Here is a 25,865-nt window from a genome sequence, read left to right on the forward strand (position 1 = left end):
TGACAAGATGGTACCAATCCAATATCTATTTAAGACTATACAAATCGAGGCATAAAGAATTATAAATATGCTGCAGATTTTCAGGATGTGCATTTTGCATCACTTTTTGATTCTCCATATAAGAAACAGAAAACAGGGAGATTTTTCTTCCACATCAGCTGAAGCATTCTCAAAGGGGCCAGCCAGAATGTAAGCTTAAATGCTTCTTGGGGTCATAGTTTGAGTGGGCCTGGCACTGCTACAAGGAGTGATGGCCAATACATTTAAGGGTATCTCAAGGGCTCTGATAACATCGCAGTATGTGCTGGAAATAAATGAAAACACACATCATGCATATTTCCAAAATAGTAATGGATGCAACTGAAACGGTTTCCCAAGCCATGCTGCCTGCTTTTGCCCTGCACAGGCAAAAGCCTCAGTCTACCTTAGCTCAGCCACGATTGTTCTAGTTCCCCTGGCCCTTTCCCGACATTCATCAGATGTACGAAGGCATGGTTTTAGAATCTGTCATTGAAAACAATGATCTACTGATAGAAGGAAAAAGAAAAACACAGGCTACATGTTCAAATTAACATACATAAACAATCAGTGGCCTAAAATGAAACCAAAGATAAACAATAATATGGATTTTCATGTATAAATCTTGCGTTGTTTCAAATGAATTAGTTAATGGATGTAACAGCAGTTCAATAGTATAAGACCTGTTACGAAGAACAGGGTGCTGCTGTGACTGTAGGATCTGATAAAAAAGGATGTCATTTAATTTACCTGGAGCCAAATTCTTTCCCCTGCCCCTGTGTAAAAGTGAAAGAACAAAGGAGTGGAGAGGGAAGAAATACTCTTTTGCAGTCTTAGTGCGATGGCCTCCTCACAAGAATCCCTCTAGTGCTGCTGTAGAGAGGCAGCAGTAAGCAGAAACAAGGGGATAGCATAGCTTCTCTAAGACCTTCACGCTCTCCTGTATGTCCATCAGGACACTGGCCATACTTCTTCATATTGGGCTGTCCTTACCTGCGAGGTAAGGCTGAGAGATTTGCTAAATAGCATCATGTACAATATATATATTTGGACACAGTACAGCATCTTCACTACACATTTAAAGTCAGACCCTCAGCTCAAGTCAATTGGCATAGCTCCATTGACTTCACCTGTGCTGCTTTCCACCCATTGAGGGAACTAGTCCAGGTTCTTTATGTTAAGGCTTAGGCAGGAGGGACAATCAGCAACAGTAAAGGGAGAGATGATTGTGAAATGTGAGGTATAATCTCTACAAAACTGATCAGCAATATTTTCAGAGGAGCAAACTATTGTATGTAAAGCAAAAACAAAACAAAACAAAGTAACCAGTACAGTTTAAGAAAAAGTAAAATTCCTGGCTACTAACCCCTGGATCCCATTTTGATTTTTGAATAGCATTTTCCCAAAAAGCATTTCAACTTGTTCCCAAATCATTATTGTCTTGCTGCTCAAAAGAAATAATGAGGTGATAGTTACTAGAAATATGGCACATTTCCAGATGAGAGGTTACTCAGTCTCTGGATTAACTCCATTCACCGTAAAGACAGTAAACTGTGCCAGTGAACTGTGACCAGTAGGTGATGTGTACTATTGTTCATTCATAAGTGATTTACCACAGTTCTGAATTCCTGTCTTGTTACCTCACAGGGGATTACATCCTGAACAGCATAAGAGGTGTTAAGGTGGTAGTTATTCCTCAAGTCACTTGCAACCCAATCCTCAAATCCACCTCACACAAAATTTCTATTGAAATCTGTAGCAAACTTCCATTGACTTTAGTGGGAGTAAGACCGGGCTCCTGCTTTTTGATAGTAGACATTAAGAAGCCAGTTTTTCATTGGCTACTGGGAGTTCAGATGGAACAAAGAATGCAGAATTTATCCCCCCCAAATTCCTCAAGCATTAGTTCTGCCATGTGTCTTTCAAGGCAAATATAAATATTTATATGGAAGCAATTTTACTTCTTTGTGACACTTCAGAAACTGGACAGCAATAAAGCATATAGCAGAACTGTTCCCAGTAATCCAAAACCTTTACTCTGACAGTGAACTACAAACCAGCTAGCCTGGAAGAACTTATGTAAGTCTACTCTTCTGCTTTGCATTCTTTTGTTTGCAGTTAATGATACTGCAATTTATGTTTATTGTAGAAGAAATCCTAAAGATTTACAGCTGATCCAAATCTTGTTGAGGTCAATTGGAAAGATTCTTTTAGAATTAGTACTATCTTATGAACATCAAGTGACCTTAAATTACATGGCAATTGAAAAAAAGTATCAATTTACTTCTGGCAGTGCTCTATGACTAAGATTGCTACTCTTTCTATTTTTAAAACACTGTAAAGACCCTTTACACTAGCGTAGTACTAGCCTATCATTTGCATGTTTTGTAAATGAATAATTTACAAAATTTTTCATTTACAATCTATTCCAACAATCTATTGCATGAGGGCACAAGCTGTACCTACCTGGCAAAATATAAAATGTTTTGCTGGATCATAGCCTACATATATTTATTTCAGTTACTCCATCCTTCAAGAACATGTTAGTTGAGGGAATAAAAACGATAAACACTGGGGTGGAGTGGGGGAGAGATAAAAAAAAATATAGTAATTGATGTTTTCTGAAAAATAGATAATTGCACACCTGCAGCATCACAGCCAACAGGCCGTCAAACAGCAGGTGTGCCTTTGAGCTGTTTAGCAGCAAATTAGATCAATGTTTTTATTGTTATCCAGACCAGATGCAGAGAAGTTTCCCAGACTTGTCCGAGGAAACAAAAATGATGGCTGTCTCAGAAATGGAGCTGCATGAAACTTGTGAGACTAATGACCAGGAAGGAAACCCTTCTGCTGAGGACCCAGTGAATCAATCATTCAACAAATACAGGTTAAAATGACCAATATTGTTAGTTTAAAAAAATCCATCATAGTTGCTGCTGTTTTGTCAATTTCTGTGTGTATTAAATAATACACAGACTCTCACAGAACATTTCTAGTTGCATTTGGGTTTACATGCTGTTTGTGAAATATGATAACCTATAAAGATAATTTTTGCTTTAACCTTAGTGAAAGTCCTAGGCCCTCATAACTTGGTAGTTTGCAAGTAAAAACTTCCTGCATACACATTACCAGTATTATAATTACAATAATTGTGAGACAGGAAGGAAAAAATGACAAGAAGGGCAAAAAAAGAAAAAGCATATGGGAAATGTGTTGCCTGTACCTCCTTCTATAATGATGTAACACATGCTGATACTATTAGTTTGCAGTGCCCAGGAGGAAAATAGTTATATGGAGAATAGCTATTATTCATGCTACTTTAATATAATTAATAAACTTAATTGTCAAAGAGAAGGAGATACAGAGGCTAACTTTGGCCCAGTGGTCAAGATACTCATGTGGAACATGACATTATTAGGTGCATATCACCGCTTCGGTTAATATAACATATACAAAATGGAACAGCTCTAACAGAAGAGACTACTCTACAATAGTCAATAGTTGGGTGGTTAAAGTACTTCCCTAGGTTGTGAATTATTGAGTTGAGTCCCTGCTCCAGAGCAAGGATATGAATCCAGGGTGGAGACATGCACAATATTGTAAAATCCTTGATTAGCTGTTCATTTGCAAAGACTGCATTTGGCTTAGACATACTCAGAGCTAATGCAGCTGTCGCTCCGCCAACACAGTTTTCACTGGGGCTCCATTGCTGGGAATTCAATGGCAGGTCCTGTACCTGCTCACCAAGCCCCTAAATTCCTGGTCTCTCTGTGGGCCCTGCAGGCTGGTGAATTGCACGTTGGCGGTGTCTCATCTGTCCTGTACTACCTCTAGCATGTTGTAGGGCAGGGGCAGACAAAATACAGCCTATGGGCTGGATCTGGCCCACTAAGCCCTTCTCTCCAGCCCACGGGGCCCCTAAAAAAACTAGAAAATTAATTATTATCTTCCTGTGGCTGCCTGTTAAAAACAACAAGGCACCAGCAGCAGCAGGACCCAGGAGGAGCTGGTGGCAGGCAGCAACAGCAAGGCCCACCTGACCCTACCCCACCCCCTAGCAGAGGCTTTTGGCTTGGTGACCCTGGGGCTGTTCCCCCACCCTCCCTTTGCCTGAGAAGGAAACCCAGATAAGAATGGGAAGAGTGGGGGAGGAGGATTGCAGGCACAGCAGGAGCCAGCCCAAGCCAGCTGGCATCACATGGCTCCCAGCTACTCCTGCTGTGCTGTGTGGTTCCAGCCTTGCAGCTAAGAACCACATAATGCCCAAGCAGTGGGCAGGCAGGGCTGGGAGCAGCAGGCAGGTGGTGGGTAGCAGGTGGGCAGAAGGAGAGCAGTGGTGGCAGGTGGGAAAGGAAGGAAGTGACAGGGGAAAGGCAGCAGTGGCAGGTGTGGTGGGGAAGGGAAGTGGCAGTGGGTAGGAGCACAGGGCCCTGGGACCAGGGCTGGCAGCAGCAGGAGCCAGCTAGGAACCCTGGGGGCCAGGCTGGCTCTTGCTGCATTCTGCAGTCACAGAGTTGCAGCTGGGAACCATGTGCTGGTGGGAGGTACCTGGCCAGGCCAGCTGGCTCTGTGCTGTGCTGTGGCAGTTCCCAGCTGCAGCACTGGGACCCATGCAGCATGGCATGTAGCTGGCTGGACTGGCCCTGCAGCATGCGATTCCTGGCTGTAACGCTGGGACCTGTGCACAGCCAGCCTGGCCTGATGGTGCACTAGTGCTAGGAGCTATGGGGAATCCCACGCCATCAAGCTGGGCTGGCTTATGAGGTTTCTGGTACTCTAGCTGGGAGCTGCACATGGAGGCACAGACCCAGAGTCCTGTAAGCCCCACCTTGGGGCCAGGAACCGCACAGTGCCCTCTCCCACACCCCACATACACACACCCCCAACACATACACCCACAGCAACCCAAAAAACCCCATACCTACCCACCCATACCCCCACACCCCTCCATGATGTATAAGAATAAGACTTCATTTTGAGCTATTATGCAGTCATTTCCATATACCCAACAAAACACACACAAATCAGGACAAAAATATTTTTTTAAATAAAATGTTATTTTAGACGTGTGATTTTTAGTATACAATTTAGGTGTTTTTTGGTTGGAGGATGGTAAACACCCGCCCCCCCCCCACCCCCAAAAGGAACACTTCTGGCAAAAAGAGGGACTTCCAGCGACAAAGGTCAGGGGTGAGACTTCCAGTCCCAAGATGGCAACCAGGGGGTGGGGCAAGGCTATTGCCTATTGAGGGGCAAGGCTACCCTTGCGGCCTTCTACAGCTCACCAAAACGTGCTAAGCGGCCCTCCAGCTGAAATAATTGCCCACCCCGTTGTAGGGTGTTTCTGGTGTTCTTGTTTGTTTGTGTGAGAGTTTGAAGTGAAGATTTTGGGGACTCCTTGAGTAAATAGTGGCCTGAAAAATCAAGGGACTGGACTTGATGGTCCAGAAAGGCCCTTCCAGTCTCATGTGCCTAAACAGGGAGGCTATGCTCAAGCTAATCCATACTGAAAATCCTTAATAGCACTAAAAAGCCCCAGCATAAATTGCACCACCTTTTATATCTACAGACCCTTCAACACTCAAAGGAACCTCAGCACAGAGCTGTAATTCACAGGCATTTCAAGTGACGAGAAATTCTATCACGTACTAGAGACAAAACACTAGCTAGTTTGGAGTGTGTATGAGAAGGGAAAAAGTGCTGTGGGTTATACTTAACCCAGCACTCAGGCACCTTAAGTGCAAAGGCTGCTGTGGCCTGAGGTGCTCACAACCCTGAAGGCTTGTAGCTATGTCTCTACATGGCCACAAGCATGGTCACAAACAGGGATCTAAGAGCCAACCTGCAATATGGGTGGATATCTGTAATGCACTGGAGAAACAAAACTGCCTAGAAGAAATATTTCCCACAAGTGGACCAATAACCTGACTCAAAATATTAATATCTTAAGCTTATTGCATGCTAACTCTCCTATCCCTCCACCCAAGGGGAAAAATATATTTGGCAGCCAGCCTCTGCTAGCTCTTTTCTAAGTGTCACACCTGCTTCAGCAGTTAGAAAGGGAACCTTACCCATCCACTACAGTGTGTGTGTACGTGTGTTTTTATATAAGGGAATGAGGGAGAATTGATTCCTAAGTGCTTGTAACAATTTATGAAAATGGCAAGCCCACTTTTTAAGAAAACAATATAGCTGGAAGTCAAGCAAATGTGCCACCCACACAGGCCTGCATAAATTCACACAATGTTAAAAACCAAGGTAACAGTCTCCCTTACCAACAAGGCAACCAATCAGAAACAGATGATCTTGTCCATAAATATATCAGTGCAGTAACTGTGGGTTACATGAAGGCAACTAGGAAAAATAAAGCAGTATGATAGGAAAAGAAAGAGTAAATGGAAAGACCTTCCCTCCTCCAATATATTTACAAATATTATTTCTAATTACAAAAAAAAAAATCCAATAAGGCGTGTATGTGCTGAAGGCCAGAACCTGCTCCTACTGAAGTAAGTGGCAAAAATCCAAATGGCTTTAAGAAAGCAGCATAGTGGCCCTAGTAATAGGAATAAGTAGTATGTGATGATGGGTATGTGAAGATGGGGATTGCACAACTATTCTTCTATTGCTTCAAGGTGGTCAGCCCTGTGATATTTATGTGCACCTTACATAGTTACAGCTGGGTCAATAAAGAAGAGTAGAATCACCATGTTCTTGTGCTGCATGCAGCTCAAAAGCAGTGACTAGAGTGGGATCTATCGTGCTTGGTTAAGAGTCCAGTATTACATAGCTCAGTCAGTTGAGAAGCTAAATACATTCTTCTTGCAACACATATTTGGGTCCATACTAAACCAAAATTCTAACCAGGAAAGGCTGCAGAGGTGAGAAATTGCTACCAAGAATGTCACCCAAGCTCCACTCCTGGGACGGGGAGTTCCAGCATTTTCAGACTTACTTATACATTGTTGGAAGGGCAGAGATGAAAAGTCTTTGAAGTAAACTTAGAGTAAGTAGTTCAGGGCTTTGCACATTGCAGCCAGCACCTTGATCTTCATTAAGCAGTCAGTCATCTCTCTGAAGGGCCTTACACAGAAGTTCAACAGGAGCTGATAGGATTGTATCCTGGGAGACTCCTCATCTCCCTCCCATCTCTGTCTGCTTTCCTTCTGGTTATTCTCCTCATCTGTGTAGATGCCACTCTGTACGTCTGCAAATCACCCTTTTTTAGAGGCATTTTTTTGGACAGATTGTGGGTCAGAATTTGGGGTGAGACTGGATCTGCCCCCAGTTTCAGGTATCTCCTTCCTCTCTGATTACTCCTGCCAAGTGGAAATTTGTAATCTCGACTGAGTGGGAACGAGGATTGCACATGGGGACACTGGCTGCCAGAATATGAGCTCAAATTAGCACTGATTTCACAGATCTGTTTTGTTAGCTTGCTTTGTTATCTGCAAAGCATCATTGCACATTCAACCCTGGGCCTGTGAAATTCGCACTAATCACACAAGAGAAAATGTTTTATTTTCCTCGGGGTCTGTGTCTTTCCTCCTATTAGACAACAGTGTTTGTTCTCTCACTGTTTGAGGGATAAAGGTCTGAAGCCACAATTCTCATTAGCATTAATAGAATGTATGTGTGTCAGCCCCTCCTACATGAAGAGAAGATTTGGTTTGGAAAATTAAAAATGGAAATAATATTAAAACTGTGAAAATTAGATGCTATTTTTACAGATACTATGACACTAACCAGATAAGCTCACATTTTTAGAAACATAGTAGATTTTATATGCAGCTTTTTATTTCCATGCAAGTGATGTGTATATATATTTATGTGGAACAAGATAATGCATGTAAGATTTTTTTTTTCATGCAAAAAACACTTCAGTTCTGTGACAAACTGTGTCCTAATATTGGAATAACACTTTACAGTTGTGAAAGATATTACATTTCAGCATTTGAAAACCATTTTTTTTAATGCAAAATTCATCTGTGGTATGATGATCCCCCTTTGTAAAGCCAGACTGCGAGGGATAGAACAGAAGCTGCTTGGCTTCTCTATGCCCAACTCTGTTAGATCAGTGGCACATTTCCCCTCCCTCCCCCTCCCCCCAATGTAGAAATAAGTAGCTAATTTGCTGTTTATTCCCAGATACAAGGGTCACAATTTGATTTATGAGTTATTATTAAGTTAGTCCCAACAGAGGTAATGAAAGAAAGACTCGCTGCTTTTATTCAGAGCTGTTTATGCTCCTAAATTAATACATAGGCTCTTTTGTCCAGATTTCTGGATTTGAATTTTAGTAGGCACACATACCATGTACCCAATTTACTGAAAATGTAGGTAAAAGTGAAATGCTTTACAAAGTGACACAGGACCCCACTGCACTTTGGGCAAGCCTCTTGCAGGGGCCAGAAAAGGTGAATATATAACATCTTTGTATTTTCTAAACCCCGGCACCACTGATAGGGCTAATTCATCCTTCAGTGCAATTTAGAATAGCCTCAGAACTCCACAAATTTGTGTTGACAGGAAGTATCCCCTTGAGACCATTGTACTGTATTGGGATCTCCTGAGAGCAACAGCTTACTGGCAGCATGCAACCTTGCGTGGTCAATGCTTCAGGTGCACCTTCTCCTGGGTGTCAGCACTATGCCAGCCAAAATGTATCCTGCCAAATAGGGCAAGGATCTGGGCATATTGTCTTTTCAAATTATAAGCAAATTATAGGATCATTGGGACTAAATAATAACAAATGATGCATAGCAGTTGCCAAAATAAGTAGTATCCTTGATATGTAATCAGCATTTCTCAAAGCATTTCTTGATGCTGACTTGATTGGGGTTGGTGGGAGTTTTCTATACACAAAGAATGCAGAACCTCACCATCCGACCTCTATTTATTTGGACCGATCCTTTTGACTTTTCTAAAAGAATTACAATAAAATATAGGGTTGCATTAATTAGGGTGACATTAGCCAAAATAAAACACATAACTAAAAAGACTGGGCCTGATTCTTTTTTCCATCACTTTATGGTCAAACTTATGGTAAAACAGGGCAAAATCAGGCCCAGGAATTGTTCACTGATATCTGTAATGTCTATTAAGTATCATTTGGTTGATTAGGGTCATAGTTTAATAACATTGTGATATGTGTTATGTATTTATTTTCAGTAAGCTTATTAAGGTACACAGTCAACAAATAACATGTTGAATATTAAAATATATATTTAGTCGTGATGTGGAAGTCTGAGAAGGCACTAGGGCCAGCAATCTGTGTGCCAAACAGGTGATTCCTATTGGTCGTGAGGACCAGTGACTGCTATTTATGTTACAAATGGAAATTTGTTTTTAAACCTTCACTATTCCATCAGCTTTTCAGCATCAGATAAAATCTATATGGTGGGCTGAAAATACACAGTGGGTGTGTCTACACGTTCATTAATGTGCTTTTGCTACTGTGCATTAAGTTTAATACTGCTAATGTGAGGTACTAACTAAACGCACATTGAGCTGCCCTAATACGTAGTAGCAGAAGCGCATGCTTTTTAGTGATGTCTAATGCGCAGTAGCCTAATTTTACTGTGCATTAGCATATTAGTATGGTTTTTGCTGTGACACACTAGTGCACAGTAAAATAGGCTACTGCACATTAAAGCACAAGTGTAGACGTGACCACTGAGTTCTAAGTTCTGCAGACTGGATAAACAAATGAGGCTGGCTCTTATAATGGATCATGATAAAAACATTCAGTTACAGAATGTAAATTCAGGCTAAGATAGAGAGTGTTACATAACAGGTTCATGTTGCAAAAAGTGCTGTAACCTGGTATTTTCTCACTTTCTATGCCATTGATAAAATAATGGGATTTAATCATTTGGGATTTGCAGTTTTGGGTATTATTTATATCCCATTAAAAGTCAGTGTTTTCAACCTGAATTAAACCTCAATACCAGTCAACAGGTCAAATTCTGATCTCATTGAAGGTCGTAGCAAAAGCCCCTATGATCTCAAAGACACTAGAATTTTGTCCAATACTTTTACATATGAAAATGAATATGAGAAACATGATCTCCAATCTTTTGTAGCTTAGGAATCCAGTTATATTCTATCCCCAGTGACCCTCTTTAGAATATTTTAAATTTAATTTTAAAGAATGTAATTTCAGTACTACTTTCTTGATTATGTCTGGACACGCAATTTTGTTTCAGGCTAAGTGAATCCTTTTTCCACCCAAGTGTTTAATAAGATATGGATTGTGCCAGATTCTAGTCTCTGTAATGATCTGGACCCGTTTTACATATTTTGAGGCTCCACGCTGATGGAAAATGCAAAATGCACACTGATTTGAGCAGTATGTAATCTATCCTCAAGCGAATAAAGCATTTAAGTATGTCCTACTGAAGGTCCTACTGAAGCATTTAACTGTTTTGCTGAATGATTGAATGCAGATAATGCTGACATCAACAGAATCTTTTATATGCCAGGCAGTTCAGGGGTACAAATGCCTGGTACAAAAACCTGGATACACAGATAGTAGGCTTTTGGGGGTGTACAGAGTCTAAGGTTGTCTACATGTTTTTCTCTGAACCACTCAGATATGGTGGAATCCAAGGCCAGGTACAGGCATACTGGTATAAGTGATCAGAAACCATTCTATACTTGTAATAGAAAGGCACACAAAACCAGTCTATACCTATAACAGAACAGAAGATCAGCACACACAGACTGGTTTAAAAATGGTGGAGCCCAGTCTAAGGGTGCAGACAGAAATGACAATTTTTTCCTGATCTAGCCCCAGAAAGCGGTCTACAGTCTTGATCAAACAGAAGTGCACAGCTGCAGACCACTTTAAAAGGGCCCAATCCTGAAAAAATGGGGGTTCAGATGAACATGCTCCAAAACAGAGTGTGCTTTGTAACTTGTCTGCAGAGCTCCCAGCCTGCTGCTGTTTTCAGACTCTGAGGAGGGAAAGGGAGCAGAGGGATTTTGGTCTGGAGTTTTTTCAGCCAGCACTGGAGGGTGGGGCAGATGGATTGAAGTCTCCCTGAGATGTGGGAGGCTCCAATCCCACCCTCCAGCACCAGCTGGGAAACCCTAAGAATGAGCTCCCTCTGCTCCCTTCCCCCTCCCGCCCCATTCTGAAAATAGCACTGGGGCTGGCATTGCTACAGAGACCAGGCTGCAGGCTCATAGCAAGCAGCTGGAATCCCCAACTCCCAGACCTAACAGCGAGCTTCTGTTAGGTTTGGAGGATCACTGCAACTCGTAGCGCTTCCTGCAAAGTGGTACGAGCTGCAACAGGGAGCTGCTCTTCTGTCTGTGCCCTAAGATTTACCCTCTCTTTCCCCCTTCCCCCCCACACCAAAGGGCAAATGTGTATTCAGTTCACTACAGATATAAACTACACTGCTTATAGAAAACCGCATAACTTAGATTGATTCTGTCTCAGGCTTTTTGAATGTCTGTACTTAGCCCAAGAGCCCAACTGAATGCTATTTCAGTAGAGCAGGGGCAAGAGAGAGTAAACACTATGACTTACTTCCCTGTTCCCATGCATATTTTTTCCCTGTACAGGGATCAGGCAAGAGTACTTGACCATGTTAGATTCCTTTCACTTCTTACTAGTTACTGTTGGGGTAGTTTCTAATGGGGGAGGACTCAGATGATCTAGATTCACCTTCTGGCCCTATCAGAAACTCTCCATGTGATCTTACTTGCTCTGTACCTCAGTTCTCCACCTGTTAAATGGAGGCAAGAATCCTTTGTCCTGCATGTTTAGGCTGTAAACGATGTGTTGGTATTGGGCAGAACATAACAGATGAAATATAATAATAACTTTATAATAATAACATTCACCTACTGCTTGCAGGTTTTTTTTTATATTTAAACTATGCACATCTCACTTCTATGAGAACATTTTACAAAAATGTCTATATTCTTCCTGAAATACTAAGGCACATAATTTCTATATTTCCATCTGATGGAACTAACTTCTAGGTCAGATTAGATAGCTGTGAGCTGAGGCATAGAGCTGTTGCAAAAGAGAACAGAATTTGACCCTCTGGGATCAAAATGCTAACTGAATTATTCACCCTTATGTCTGTTTTCCATAAAATATTTTTCTTTTGCTAGCTGCTTAAGTATATTTGTGTCATTATCATATGAATTTGATATTTTTCTCTGCTATAAGACAATTTATGAATAGTACCATCAAATAAAGATGACTGATTTTTCTGCAATACACAGCAATGGGAGGCTATGTTTTTGCAATTAATTACTAGGTAGAGAAGATGAGGCTTTCATCCCAGCTGGTTAGAAGAGGTCTTGTGTTCAGACCATGCTCCCCATTCATTCATAAACTGAGGCTATGTTGAAAACCAGGCTTTCAATCTTGAGCAAAATCCATGCAAGAGGTCACATTGCTGTTAGAAACTCAAGAGATTTGTGCACAGATCATGCTTTTGGCAGCTTACATCTGCCATAGTAACCAATAAGAGCCAGACTGTGTTAATCAATATATTAGTTATCTTAATTCCATCATGGAATGCAGAGGAAAATAAAATACAAATCTATCCTGTTTAATCTTATTTTAAAGCATATGCTTGTTGGTTGCTAAACATGTTAGTCTTTGCAAAATGCTCATTTTTCCCTGCATCTAGTTACCCTTTGCTTCATGAGGATTACCCATCTTTCTATAGGGTAAGAACTCTCATAGTGAAATGGAAATGGTTAAAAATAGGGTGCAAAGGTAATTGCAGATAAGTTTTAAAACTTTCTCCTGCTTTTACATTTAAAATGTCATCCACATTTAAAAAGATACTTCTTTGAACTTGTTAGGGATACAGTGCAAAAAAATAAGCAGCTTTGCTATATTTAGAATTTGTGTCAATTGTTTGCTGGTTTCCAATATGTTTATATATATCTGCTAGGAGAAGAGAGCTCTTTTGTGCTGCAGTGATAATTAGCTATGGCAGTGACTACACAGTCATTGGCAACTAATTTCTGTAGAAATGTTTGTTTGGTGTGACCACTAGATGGTACTATATTATAGCTATTAAAACCCTTTAGCACTTTCTCTAAAAAAATATTGGTATTAATTGTTATTTGTATTACCATAGCATGTAAGAGTCTCAGTCAGTCACTGTGTCCCATTGTGGTAGGTGTGGTACAAATGGAAAAAAATGTAGCTGATAACTATAGTTAGGAAATATAAAAGTATTTTTCATTTTGATACTCATATAACTTCCATTTGTATTAATGAGCCCTGAGCAATTCTGTGTTCATAATCACATCATTGCAATGCAGTTTTAATGTTTTGAAGTGATAGTAATAAATATTTCCTGCCTTTCATTGTGTGAGGTAAATTAAACATTTCATCCTTCTATGATATTTATGCAAATACCTGTGGTTGGTACAGCATCAGCACCTACATGGACACACCTATACGTGCCATTAAGGTGATATGATAAACTCCAGTGCAGTTTTTACTTGAGAACTGCTCCTGGGCATAGCATTTACATGTGCGCCTGGGACTACAGCAGTTTGAGCCAGGATGGAAGAGCCCCAGGCTGGCAGGGAGCCTCAGGGGTCCCTCTGGGCTCCAGGTGGCAGCATTGGGTGGTGAAGGGGCTGGCTGGGGCACAAAGGTGCTAAAGAGCACAGGTTGGCAATGGGCAGCCCCTGAATTTTACCACCATCATGGTCCAGCCAGTCTCTGTCACCATTTACACATGCACTTCAGGGCGCATCTACACATTCATTAATGTACAGTGCCTACTTGTATAAGCAAGTACTAAATAAAGTGCAGTACCACGATCACACACTTTTTGTGCGATGCTTAATGCACAGTAGACTAATACTACTGTGCATTAGCATATTACCATGGTTTTTGCTATGCATGCTAACACACAGTAGAATTAATCTACTGTGCATTAAGCACCTCATGTAGAAGTACCCTCAGTGGAGTAAACTGCTGTGCCATAGTGTCCCCGACCAGTGCTGATCCTCCAGACTCTTGAGAAGTGTAAGTACATCCTCTTATAGACCTCCAACAATGTGGGCACTACTGGTTTACAGATGAATTCTTCATGGGCACCTGATAGTAGACATGCACAACATTTATGCATTGTTCTTAATTTAGACAGCACACAAGATAAATAGATGCAGACAAAATAATAACTCCTGCATTCATTTCCCTGGCTGAGTTTCTTCTATTCTGGAAGGAAGAGCCCTTTAAAGGGTCCAGGATCCCCTTTTTCTTCACATGACTTTTCTTCTTAACTTGTAATGTCTGTCTTAGTGCAGAAAAGCTTTTATTTGGTCATGAGCTGATTCTAAAAGTTAATCAAGACCCTTCTACTTCAAAAGTTTGCTCCTCATATCTTGCTTATCAAAGCCCTCTGTTCATACTCTGAGTCCCTTTAATTTATATCTGAACACCAACACTTCTTTCCTTTGTTCCATCTCTAGGGATTTTCGACTCTTCCCCACCCACTCCCTGCAAAGTTTATGGACATACAGTAATTCTCCTAGCTTTGGCTTGCATACTGTCCCAAAGTGTTTCTGCCTTAATGAGCCATCACTTAAGGATTATGACTAATATTATCCCTGAACTGAAAGGCCTATAATGCAATTCATAAAATCGCTGCATCATGGAATGGCTGACTATAATGTTAACCAGAATTCATGTCATCCATGGGTTCCCTGAGTTGTCACATTATGTGTTGAAGTATACTACAATCAGAGGATGCAAAAGGGTACATTTAAATAAAAGAAAATTTAAGCTGAATATCAATAAAGATCCCCATCACTAAGATGAATGAGTCCCTGCATGAGGCTCCTTATCACTAGGTTTAGTGACCTAGGGATTTTATTTTATTTTATTTTTTTGCTTTAATTTTTAGCTTGGTATTTCTGTTTTTTCCTGTTTGCATCATCTGTAAGTTAACCAATTTAATTGACAAACTAGCCCTACAACAGATAAATTCCAGGCAACCAGTGGTAGCTGTTACAACAGAGGGATAATAAGAGAAAGCTTTTAATATGAAAGCTCCTTTGAGCTATTTTGACAGAGCATTCCAAACAAGGAAAGAGGATCTTCAGACACAGGGGACATTTGAATGGAAAATTAGCAGCGTGTGTGAAAGAGCTAGAATGGTGTTGGAGCTTTTTGGCTTTTAGATGTGGGTATTCTATCCAGCACTGTAATAAATCATTTTTGTCAAGGTATGGCAGGAAAGACTGCAAGGGGACTACAGTGAGGAACTGAAGTAGGGCAGGGTTAGCATAGCCATTAGGACAGGGTGAGGCAATTATTTCGGGCGGAGGGCCGCTTATCCAGTTTTGGCAGGCTGTTGAGTGCCGCATGGGTAGCTCCGCCCCTTGACAGGTGCCCCGCCCCCTGGTCACCATCTTGGGACCAATGTCCCAATGTCTTAGGACCAATGTCCCAAGGCCAGCACTGGCGGGGCCCGAAGTGGGGCGCAGGCTGGCAGGGGTCTGTGGAGCTGGGCTGTGCTGCACCAGCAGGGAGAGTGGGGAGCTGGCTCGGTTCCATAGAGCCCCTACCAGCTAGGACCCCATGCTCCTGCCACCCTGCTCTGGGCCCTGCCAGCACTGGCCCCAGGACACAAGCGTGGGCCCCATGCTCCTGCTGGCTTCCCACCCACTTGCTCCCAGTGCCCCCCCAGCCCTGTGGTACACGTAGAGGGCACCTCACAGCCCCGACCCCCTGCTCGCCGGCAGGGAAGAAGCTGGTGCTGAGCACAGGGAAAAACAGCCCCTCGCCTGCCCTGTGGCCAGAGCTCCCTGCTGCAGGTGCTTGTAGCCCACGTGGGTCTGTCTGGAGCAGACACAGGCAGCCCCACATGGGCTGCAAGTGGCTAAAGTGCAGGGCAAGCAAGGGGCCACTTTTCCCCATGCTCAGCAGTAGCTTGTAACCCAGCCCTATTGCCAGTCCAGGCCCCTCACTGGCTCCGGGCTTGCCTGGTGGGGCTGGCATGGGCCGGGCCCACTTTTTAAGAAAACAATATAGCTGGAAGTCAAGCAAATGTGCCACCCACACAGGCCTGCATAAATTCACACAATGTTAAAAACCAAGGTAACAGTCTCCCTTACCAACAAGGCAACCAATCAGAAACAGATGATCTTGTCCATAAATATATCAGTGCAGTAACTGTGGGTTACATGAAGGCAACTAGGAAAAATAAAGCAGTATGATAGGAAAAGAAAGAGTAAATGGAAAGACCTTCCCTCCTCCAATATATTTACAAATATTATTTCTAATTACAAAAAAAAAAATCCAATAAGGCGTGTATGTGCTGAAGGCCAGAACCTGCTCCTACTGAAGTAAGTGGCAAAAATCCAAATGGCTTTAAGAAAGCAGCATAGTGGCCCTAGTAATAGGAATAAGTAGTATGTGATGATGGGTATGTGAAGATGGGGATTGCACAACTATTCTTCTATTGCTTCAAGGTGGTCAGCCCTGTGATATTTATGTGCACCTTACATAGTTACAGCTGGGTCAATAAAGAAGAGTAGAATCACCATGTTCTTGTGCTGCATGCAGCTCAAAAGCAGTGACTAGAGTGGGATCTATCGTGCTTGGTTAAGAGTCCAGTATTACATAGCTCAGTCAGTTGAGAAGCTAAATACATTCTTCTTGCAACACATATTTGGGTCCATACTAAACCAAAATTCTAACCAGGAAAGGCTGCAGAGGTGAGAAATTGCTACCAAGAATGTCACCCAAGCTCCACTCCTGGGACGGGGAGTTCCAGCATTTTCAGACTTACTTATACATTGTTGGAAGGGCAGAGATGAAAAGTCTTTGAAGTAAACTTAGAGTAAGTAGTTCAGGGCTTTGCACATTGCAGCCAGCACCTTGATCTTCATTAAGCAGTCAGTCATCTCTCTGAAGGGCCTTACACAGAAGTTCAACAGGAGCTGATAGGATTGTATCCTGGGAGACTCCTCATCTCCCTCCCATCTCTGTCTGCTTTCCTTCTGGTTATTCTCCTCATCTGTGTAGATGCCACTCTGTACGTCTGCAAATCACCCTTTTTTAGAGGCATTTTTTTGGACAGATTGTGGGTCAGAATTTGGGGTGAGACTGGATCTGCCCCCAGTTTCAGGTATCTCCTTCCTCTCTGATTACTCCTGCCAAGTGGAAATTTGTAATCTCGACTGAGTGGGAACGAGGATTGCACATGGGGACACTGGCTGCCAGAATATGAGCTCAAATTAGCACTGATTTCACAGATCTGTTTTGTTAGCTTGCTTTGTTATCTGCAAAGCATCATTGCACATTCAACCCTGGGCCTGTGAAATTCGCACTAATCACACAAGAGAAAATGTTTTATTTTCCTCGGGGTCTGTGTCTTTCCTCCTATTAGACAACAGTGTTTGTTCTCTCACTGTTTGAGGGATAAAGGTCTGAAGCCACAATTCTCATTAGCATTAATAGAATGTATGTGTGTCAGCCCCTCCTACATGAAGAGAAGATTTGGTTTGGAAAATTAAAAATGGAAATAATATTAAAACTGTGAAAATTAGATGCTATTTTTACAGATACTATGACACTAACCAGATAAGCTCACATTTTTAGAAACATAGTAGATTTTATATGCAGCTTTTTATTTCCATGCAAGTGATGTGTATATATATTTATGTGGAACAAGATAATGCATGTAAGATTTTTTTTTTCATGCAAAAAACACTTCAGTTCTGTGACAAACTGTGTCCTAATATTGGAATAACACTTTACAGTTGTGAAAGATATTACATTTCAGCATTTGAAAACCATTTTTTTTAATGCAAAATTCATCTGTGGTATGATGATCCCCCTTTGTAAAGCCAGACTGCGAGGGATAGAACAGAAGCTGCTTGGCTTCTCTATGCCCAACTCTGTTAGATCAGTGGCACATTTCCCCTCCCTCCCCCTCCCCCCAATGTAGAAATAAGTAGCTAATTTGCTGTTTATTCCCAGATACAAGGGTCACAATTTGATTTATGAGTTATTATTAAGTTAGTCCCAACAGAGGTAATGAAAGAAAGACTCGCTGCTTTTATTCAGAGCTGTTTATGCTCCTAAATTAATACATAGGCTCTTTTGTCCAGATTTCTGGATTTGAATTTTAGTAGGCACACATACCATGTACCCAATTTACTGAAAATGTAGGTAAAAGTGAAATGCTTTACAAAGTGACACAGGACCCCACTGCACTTTGGGCAAGCCTCTTGCAGGGGCCAGAAAAGGTGAATATATAACATCTTTGTATTTTCTAAACCCCGGCACCACTGATAGGGCTAATTCATCCTTCAGTGCAATTTAGAATAGCCTCAGAACTCCACAAATTTGTGTTGACAGGAAGTATCCCCTTGAGACCATTGTACTGTATTGGGATCTCCTGAGAGCAACAGCTTACTGGCAGCATGCAACCTTGCGTGGTCAATGCTTCAGGTGCACCTTCTCCTGGGTGTCAGCACTATGCCAGCCAAAATGTATCCTGCCAAATAGGGCAAGGATCTGGGCATATTGTCTTTTCAAATTATAAGCAAATTATAGGATCATTGGGACTAAATAATAACAAATGATGCATAGCAGTTGCCAAAATAAGTAGTATCCTTGATATGTAATCAGCATTTCTCAAAGCATTTCTTGATGCTGACTTGATTGGGGTTGGTGGGAGTTTTCTATACACAAAGAATGCAGAACCTCACCATCCGACCTCTATTTATTTGGACCGATCCTTTTGACTTTTCTAAAAGAATTACAATAAAATATAGGGTTGCATTAATTAGGGTGACATTAGCCAAAATAAAACACATAACTAAAAAGACTGGGCCTGATTCTTTTTTCCATCACTTTATGGTCAAACTTATGGTAAAACAGGGCAAAATCAGGCCCAGGAATTGTTCACTGATATCTGTAATGTCTATTAAGTATCATTTGGTTGATTAGGGTCATAGTTTAATAACATTGTGATATGTGTTATGTATTTATTTTCAGTAAGCTTATTAAGGTACACAGTCAACAAATAACATGTTGAATATTAAAATATATATTTAGTCGTGATGTGGAAGTCTGAGAAGGCACTAGGGCCAGCAATCTGTGTGCCAAACAGGTGATTCCTATTGGTCGTGAGGACCAGTGACTGCTATTTATGTTACAAATGGAAATTTGTTTTTAAACCTTCACTATTCCATCAGCTTTTCAGCATCAGATAAAATCTATATGGTGGGCTGAAAATACACAGTGGGTGTGTCTACACGTTCATTAATGTGCTTTTGCTACTGTGCATTAAGTTTAATACTGCTAATGTGAGGTACTAACTAAACGCACATTGAGCTGCCCTAATACGTAGTAGCAGAAGCGCATGCTTTTTAGTGATGTCTAATGCGCAGTAGCCTAATTTTACTGTGCATTAGCATATTAGTATGGTTTTTGCTGTGACACACTAGTGCACAGTAAAATAGGCTACTGCACATTAAAGCACAAGTGTAGACGTGACCACTGAGTTCTAAGTTCTGCAGACTGGATAAACAAATGAGGCTGGCTCTTATAATGGATCATGATAAAAACATTCAGTTACAGAATGTAAATTCAGGCTAAGATAGAGAGTGTTACATAACAGGTTCATGTTGCAAAAAGTGCTGTAACCTGGTATTTTCTCACTTTCTATGCCATTGATAAAATAATGGGATTTAATCATTTGGGATTTGCAGTTTTGGGTATTATTTATATCCCATTAAAAGTCAGTGTTTTCAACCTGAATTAAACCTCAATACCAGTCAACAGGTCAAATTCTGATCTCATTGAAGGTCGTAGCAAAAGCCCCTATGATCTCAAAGACACTAGAATTTTGTCCAATACTTTTACATATGAAAATGAATATGAGAAACATGATCTCCAATCTTTTGTAGCTTAGGAATCCAGTTATATTCTATCCCCAGTGACCCTCTTTAGAATATTTTAAATTTAATTTTAAAGAATGTAATTTCAGTACTACTTTCTTGATTATGTCTGGACACGCAATTTTGTTTCAGGCTAAGTGAATCCTTTTTCCACCCAAGTGTTTAATAAGATATGGATTGTGCCAGATTCTAGTCTCTGTAATGATCTGGACCCGTTTTACATATTTTGAGGCTCCACGCTGATGGAAAATGCAAAATGCACACTGATTTGAGCAGTATGTAATCTATCCTCAAGCGAATAAAGCATTTAAGTATGTCCTACTGAAGGTCCTACTGAAGCATTTAACTGTTTTGCTGAATGATTGAATGCAGATAATGCTGACATCAACAGAATCTTTTATATGCCAGGCAGTTCAGGGGTACAAATGCCTGGTACAAAAACCTGGATACACAGATAGTAGGCTTTTGGGGGTGTACAGAGTCTAAGGTTGTCTACATGTTTTTCTCTGAACCACTCAGATATGGTGGAATCCAAGGCCAGGTACAGGCATACTGGTATAAGTGATCAGAAACCATTCTATACTTGTAATAGAAAGGCACACAAAACCAGTCTATACCTATAACAGAACAGAAGATCAGCACACACAGACTGGTTTAAAAATGGTGGAGCCCAGTCTAAGGGTGCAGACAGAAATGACAATTTTTTCCTGATCTAGCCCCAGAAAGCGGTCTACAGTCTTGATCAAACAGAAGTGCACAGCTGCAGACCACTTTAAAAGGGCCCAATCCTGAAAAAATGGGGGTTCAGATGAACATGCTCCAAAACAGAGTGTGCTTTGTAACTTGTCTGCAGAGCTCCCAGCCTGCTGCTGTTTTCAGACTCTGAGGAGGGAAAGGGAGCAGAGGGATTTTGGTCTGGAGTTTTTTCAGCCAGCACTGGAGGGTGGGGCAGATGGATTGAAGTCTCCCTGAGATGTGGGAGGCTCCAATCCCACCCTCCAGCACCAGCTGGGAAACCCTAAGAATGAGCTCCCTCTGCTCCCTTCCCCCTCCCGCCCCATTCTGAAAATAGCACTGGGGCTGGCATTGCTACAGAGACCAGGCTGCAGGCTCATAGCAAGCAGCTGGAATCCCCAACTCCCAGACCTAACAGCGAGCTTCTGTTAGGTTTGGAGGATCACTGCAACTCGTAGCGCTTCCTGCAAAGTGGTACGAGCTGCAACAGGGAGCTGCTCTTCTGTCTGTGCCCTAAGATTTACCCTCTCTTTCCCCCTTCCCCCCCACACCAAAGGGCAAATGTGTATTCAGTTCACTACAGATATAAACTACACTGCTTATAGAAAACCGCATAACTTAGATTGATTCTGTCTCAGGCTTTTTGAATGTCTGTACTTAGCCCAAGAGCCCAACTGAATGCTATTTCAGTAGAGCAGGGGCAAGAGAGAGTAAACACTATGACTTACTTCCCTGTTCCCATGCATATTTTTTCCCTGTACAGGGATCAGGCAAGAGTACTTGACCATGTTAGATTCCTTTCACTTCTTACTAGTTACTGTTGGGGTAGTTTCTAATGGGGGAGGACTCAGATGATCTAGATTCACCTTCTGGCCCTATCAGAAACTCTCCATGTGATCTTACTTGCTCTGTACCTCAGTTCTCCACCTGTTAAATGGAGGCAAGAATCCTTTGTCCTGCATGTTTAGGCTGTAAACGATGTGTTGGTATTGGGCAGAACATAACAGATGAAATATAATAATAACTTTATAATAATAACATTCACCTACTGCTTGCAGGTTTTTTTTTATATTTAAACTATGCACATCTCACTTCTATGAGAACATTTTACAAAAATGTCTATATTCTTCCTGAAATACTAAGGCACATAATTTCTATATTTCCATCTGATGGAACTAACTTCTAGGTCAGATTAGATAGCTGTGAGCTGAGGCATAGAGCTGTTGCAAAAGAGAACAGAATTTGACCCTCTGGGATCAAAATGCTAACTGAATTATTCACCCTTATGTCTGTTTTCCATAAAATATTTTTCTTTTGCTAGCTGCTTAAGTATATTTGTGTCATTATCATATGAATTTGATATTTTTCTCTGCTATAAGACAATTTATGAATAGTACCATCAAATAAAGATGACTGATTTTTCTGCAATACACAGCAATGGGAGGCTATGTTTTTGCAATTAATTACTAGGTAGAGAAGATGAGGCTTTCATCCCAGCTGGTTAGAAGAGGTCTTGTGTTCAGACCATGCTCCCCATTCATTCATAAACTGAGGCTATGTTGAAAACCAGGCTTTCAATCTTGAGCAAAATCCATGCAAGAGGTCACATTGCTGTTAGAAACTCAAGAGATTTGTGCACAGATCATGCTTTTGGCAGCTTACATCTGCCATAGTAACCAATAAGAGCCAGACTGTGTTAATCAATATATTAGTTATCTTAATTCCATCATGGAATGCAGAGGAAAATAAAATACAAATCTATCCTGTTTAATCTTATTTTAAAGCATATGCTTGTTGGTTGCTAAACATGTTAGTCTTTGCAAAATGCTCATTTTTCCCTGCATCTAGTTACCCTTTGCTTCATGAGGATTACCCATCTTTCTATAGGGTAAGAACTCTCATAGTGAAATGGAAATGGTTAAAAATAGGGTGCAAAGGTAATTGCAGATAAGTTTTAAAACTTTCTCCTGCTTTTACATTTAAAATGTCATCCACATTTAAAAAGATACTTCTTTGAACTTGTTAGGGATACAGTGCAAAAAAATAAGCAGCTTTGCTATATTTAGAATTTGTGTCAATTGTTTGCTGGTTTCCAATATGTTTATATATATCTGCTAGGAGAAGAGAGCTCTTTTGTGCTGCAGTGATAATTAGCTATGGCAGTGACTACACAGTCATTGGCAACTAATTTCTGTAGAAATGTTTGTTTGGTGTGACCACTAGATGGTACTATATTATAGCTATTAAAACCCTTTAGCACTTTCTCTAAAAAAATATTGGTATTAATTGTTATTTGTATTACCATAGCATGTAAGAGTCTCAGTCAGTCACTGTGTCCCATTGTGGTAGGTGTGGTACAAATGGAAAAAAATGTAGCTGATAACTATAGTTAGGAAATATAAAAGTATTTTTCATTTTGATACTCATATAACTTCCATTTGTATTAATGAGCCCTGAGCAATTCTGTGTTCATAATCACATCATTGCAATGCAGTTTTAATGTTTTGAAGTGATAGTAATAAATATTTCCTGCCTTTCATTGTGTGAGGTAAATTAAACATTTCATCCTTCTATGATATTTATGCAAATACCTGTGGTTGGTACAGCATCAGCACCTACATGGACACACCTATACGTGCCATTAAGGTGATATGATAAACTCCAGTGCAGTTTTTACTTGAGAACTGCTCCTGGGCATAGCATTTACATGTGCGCCTGGGACTACAGCAGTTTGAGCCAGGATGGAAGAGCCCCAGGCTGGCAGGGAGCCTCAGGGGTCCCTCTGGGCTCCAGGTGGCAGCATTGGGTGGTGAAGGGGCTGGCTGGGGCACAAAGGTGCTAAAGAGCACAGGTTGGCAATGGGCAGCCCCTGAATTTTACCACCATCATGGTCCAGCCAGTCTCTGTCACCATTTACACATGCACTTCAGGGCGCATCTACACATTCATTAATGTACAGTGCCTACTTGTATAAGCAAGTACTAAATAAAGTGCAGTACCACGATCACACACTTTTTGTGCGATGCTTAATGCACAGTAGACTAATACTACTGTGCATTAGCATATTACCATGGTTTTTGCTATGCATGCTAACACACAGTAGAATTAATCTACTGTGCATTAAGCACCTCATGTAGAAGTACCCTCAGTGGAGTAAACTGCTGTGCCATAGTGTCCCCGACCAGTGCTGATCCTCCAGACTCTTGAGAAGTGTAAGTACATCCTCTTATAGACCTCCAACAATGTGGGCACTACTGGTTTACAGATGAATTCTTCATGGGCACCTGATAGTAGACATGCACAACATTTATGCATTGTTCTTAATTTAGACAGCACACAAGATAAATAGATGCAGACAAAATAATAACTCCTGCATTCATTTCCCTGGCTGAGTTTCTTCTATTCTGGAAGGAAGAGCCCTTTAAAGGGTCCAGGATCCCCTTTTTCTTCACATGACTTTTCTTCTTAACTTGTAATGTCTGTCTTAGTGCAGAAAAGCTTTTATTTGGTCATGAGCTGATTCTAAAAGTTAATCAAGACCCTTCTACTTCAAAAGTTTGCTCCTCATATCTTGCTTATCAAAGCCCTCTGTTCATACTCTGAGTCCCTTTAATTTATATCTGAACACCAACACTTCTTTCCTTTGTTCCATCTCTAGGGATTTTCGACTCTTCCCCACCCACTCCCTGCAAAGTTTATGGACATACAGTAATTCTCCTAGCTTTGGCTTGCATACTGTCCCAAAGTGTTTCTGCCTTAATGAGCCATCACTTAAGGATTATGACTAATATTATCCCTGAACTGAAAGGCCTATAATGCAATTCATAAAATCGCTGCATCATGGAATGGCTGACTATAATGTTAACCAGAATTCATGTCATCCATGGGTTCCCTGAGTTGTCACATTATGTGTTGAAGTATACTACAATCAGAGGATGCAAAAGGGTACATTTAAATAAAAGAAAATTTAAGCTGAATATCAATAAAGATCCCCATCACTAAGATGAATGAGTCCCTGCATGAGGCTCCTTATCACTAGGTTTAGTGACCTAGGGATTTTATTTTATTTTATTTTTTTGCTTTAATTTTTAGCTTGGTATTTCTGTTTTTTCCTGTTTGCATCATCTGTAAGTTAACCAATTTAATTGACAAACTAGCCCTACAACAGATAAATTCCAGGCAACCAGTGGTAGCTGTTACAACAGAGGGATAATAAGAGAAAGCTTTTAATATGAAAGCTCCTTTGAGCTATTTTGACAGAGCATTCCAAACAAGGAAAGAGGATCTTCAGACACAGGGGACATTTGAATGGAAAATTAGCAGCGTGTGTGAAAGAGCTAGAATGGTGTTGGAGCTTTTTGGCTTTTAGATGTGGGTATTCTATCCAGCACTGTAATAAATCATTTTTGTCAAGGTATGGCAGGAAAGACTGCAAGGGGACTACAGTGAGGAACTGAAGTAGGGCAGGGTTAGCATAGCCATTAGGACAGGGTGAGGCAATTATTTCGGGCGGAGGGCCGCTTATCCAGTTTTGGCAGGCTGTTGAGTGCCGCATGGGTAGCTCCGCCCCTTGACAGGTGCCCCGCCCCCTGGTCACCATCTTGGGACCAATGTCCCAATGTCTTAGGACCAATGTCCCAAGGCCAGCACTGGCGGGGCCCGAAGTGGGGCGCAGGCTGGCAGGGGTCTGTGGAGCTGGGCTGTGCTGCACCAGCAGGGAGAGTGGGGAGCTGGCTCGGTTCCATAGAGCCCCTACCAGCTAGGACCCCATGCTCCTGCCACCCTGCTCTGGGCCCTGCCAGCACTGGCCCCAGGACACAAGCGTGGGCCCCATGCTCCTGCTGGCTTCCCACCCACTTGCTCCCAGTGCCCCCCCAGCCCTGTGGTACACGTAGAGGGCAGCTCACAGCCCCGACCCCCTGCTCGCCGGCAGGGAAGAAGCTGGTGCTGAGCACAGGGAAAAACAGCCCCTCGCCTGCCCTGTGGCCAGAGCTCCCTGCTGCAGGTGCTTGTAGCCCACGTGGGTCTGTCTGGAGCAGACACAGGCAGCCCCACATGGGCTGCAAGTGGCTAAAGTGCAGGGCAAGCAAGGGGCCACTTTTCCCCATGCTCAGCAGTAGCTTGTAACCCAGCCCTATTGCCAGTCCAGGCCCCTCACTGGCTCCGGGCTTGCCTGTTGGGGCTGCATGCGGCAGCAGCAG

The 25,865-nt window shown here is 41.7% G+C and overlaps 1 protein-coding gene and 1 long non-coding RNA gene across 10 annotated transcripts in view; one reads left to right on the forward strand and one right to left on the reverse strand.

Moving 5' to 3' along the window:
• Positions 1–212: 212 nt before the first annotated feature.
• Positions 213–797, reverse strand: LOC112549661. Its single transcript, XR_003093177.1, has 3 exons — positions 769–797; positions 425–504; positions 213–304 (listed from the first exon to the last, which is right to left on the reverse strand). It is a non-coding gene; the product is annotated as an uncharacterized LOC112549661 (long non-coding RNA).
• A 1,957-nt stretch (positions 798–2,754) lies between these two features.
• TJP1 (tight junction protein 1) overlaps positions 2,755–25,865 on the forward strand; it is a 346,374-nt gene continuing 323,263 nt past the window's right edge. For all 9 annotated transcript variants that reach the window (XM_025199469.1, XM_025199470.1, XM_025199472.1 and 6 more), the window contains exon 1: positions 2,755–2,905. In XM_025199469.1, the coding sequence (XP_025055254.1) occupies positions 2,760–2,905 (146 nt within the window). In that variant the 5' untranslated portion in view covers positions 2,755–2,759. The remainder of the gene's footprint in view (positions 2,906–25,865) is intronic.

This window comes from Alligator sinensis, unplaced genomic scaffold, assembly GCF_000455745.1.
Source record: "Alligator sinensis unplaced genomic scaffold, ASM45574v1 scaffold458_1, whole genome shotgun sequence".
NCBI lineage: Eukaryota > Metazoa > Chordata > Crocodylia > Alligatoridae > Alligator > Alligator sinensis.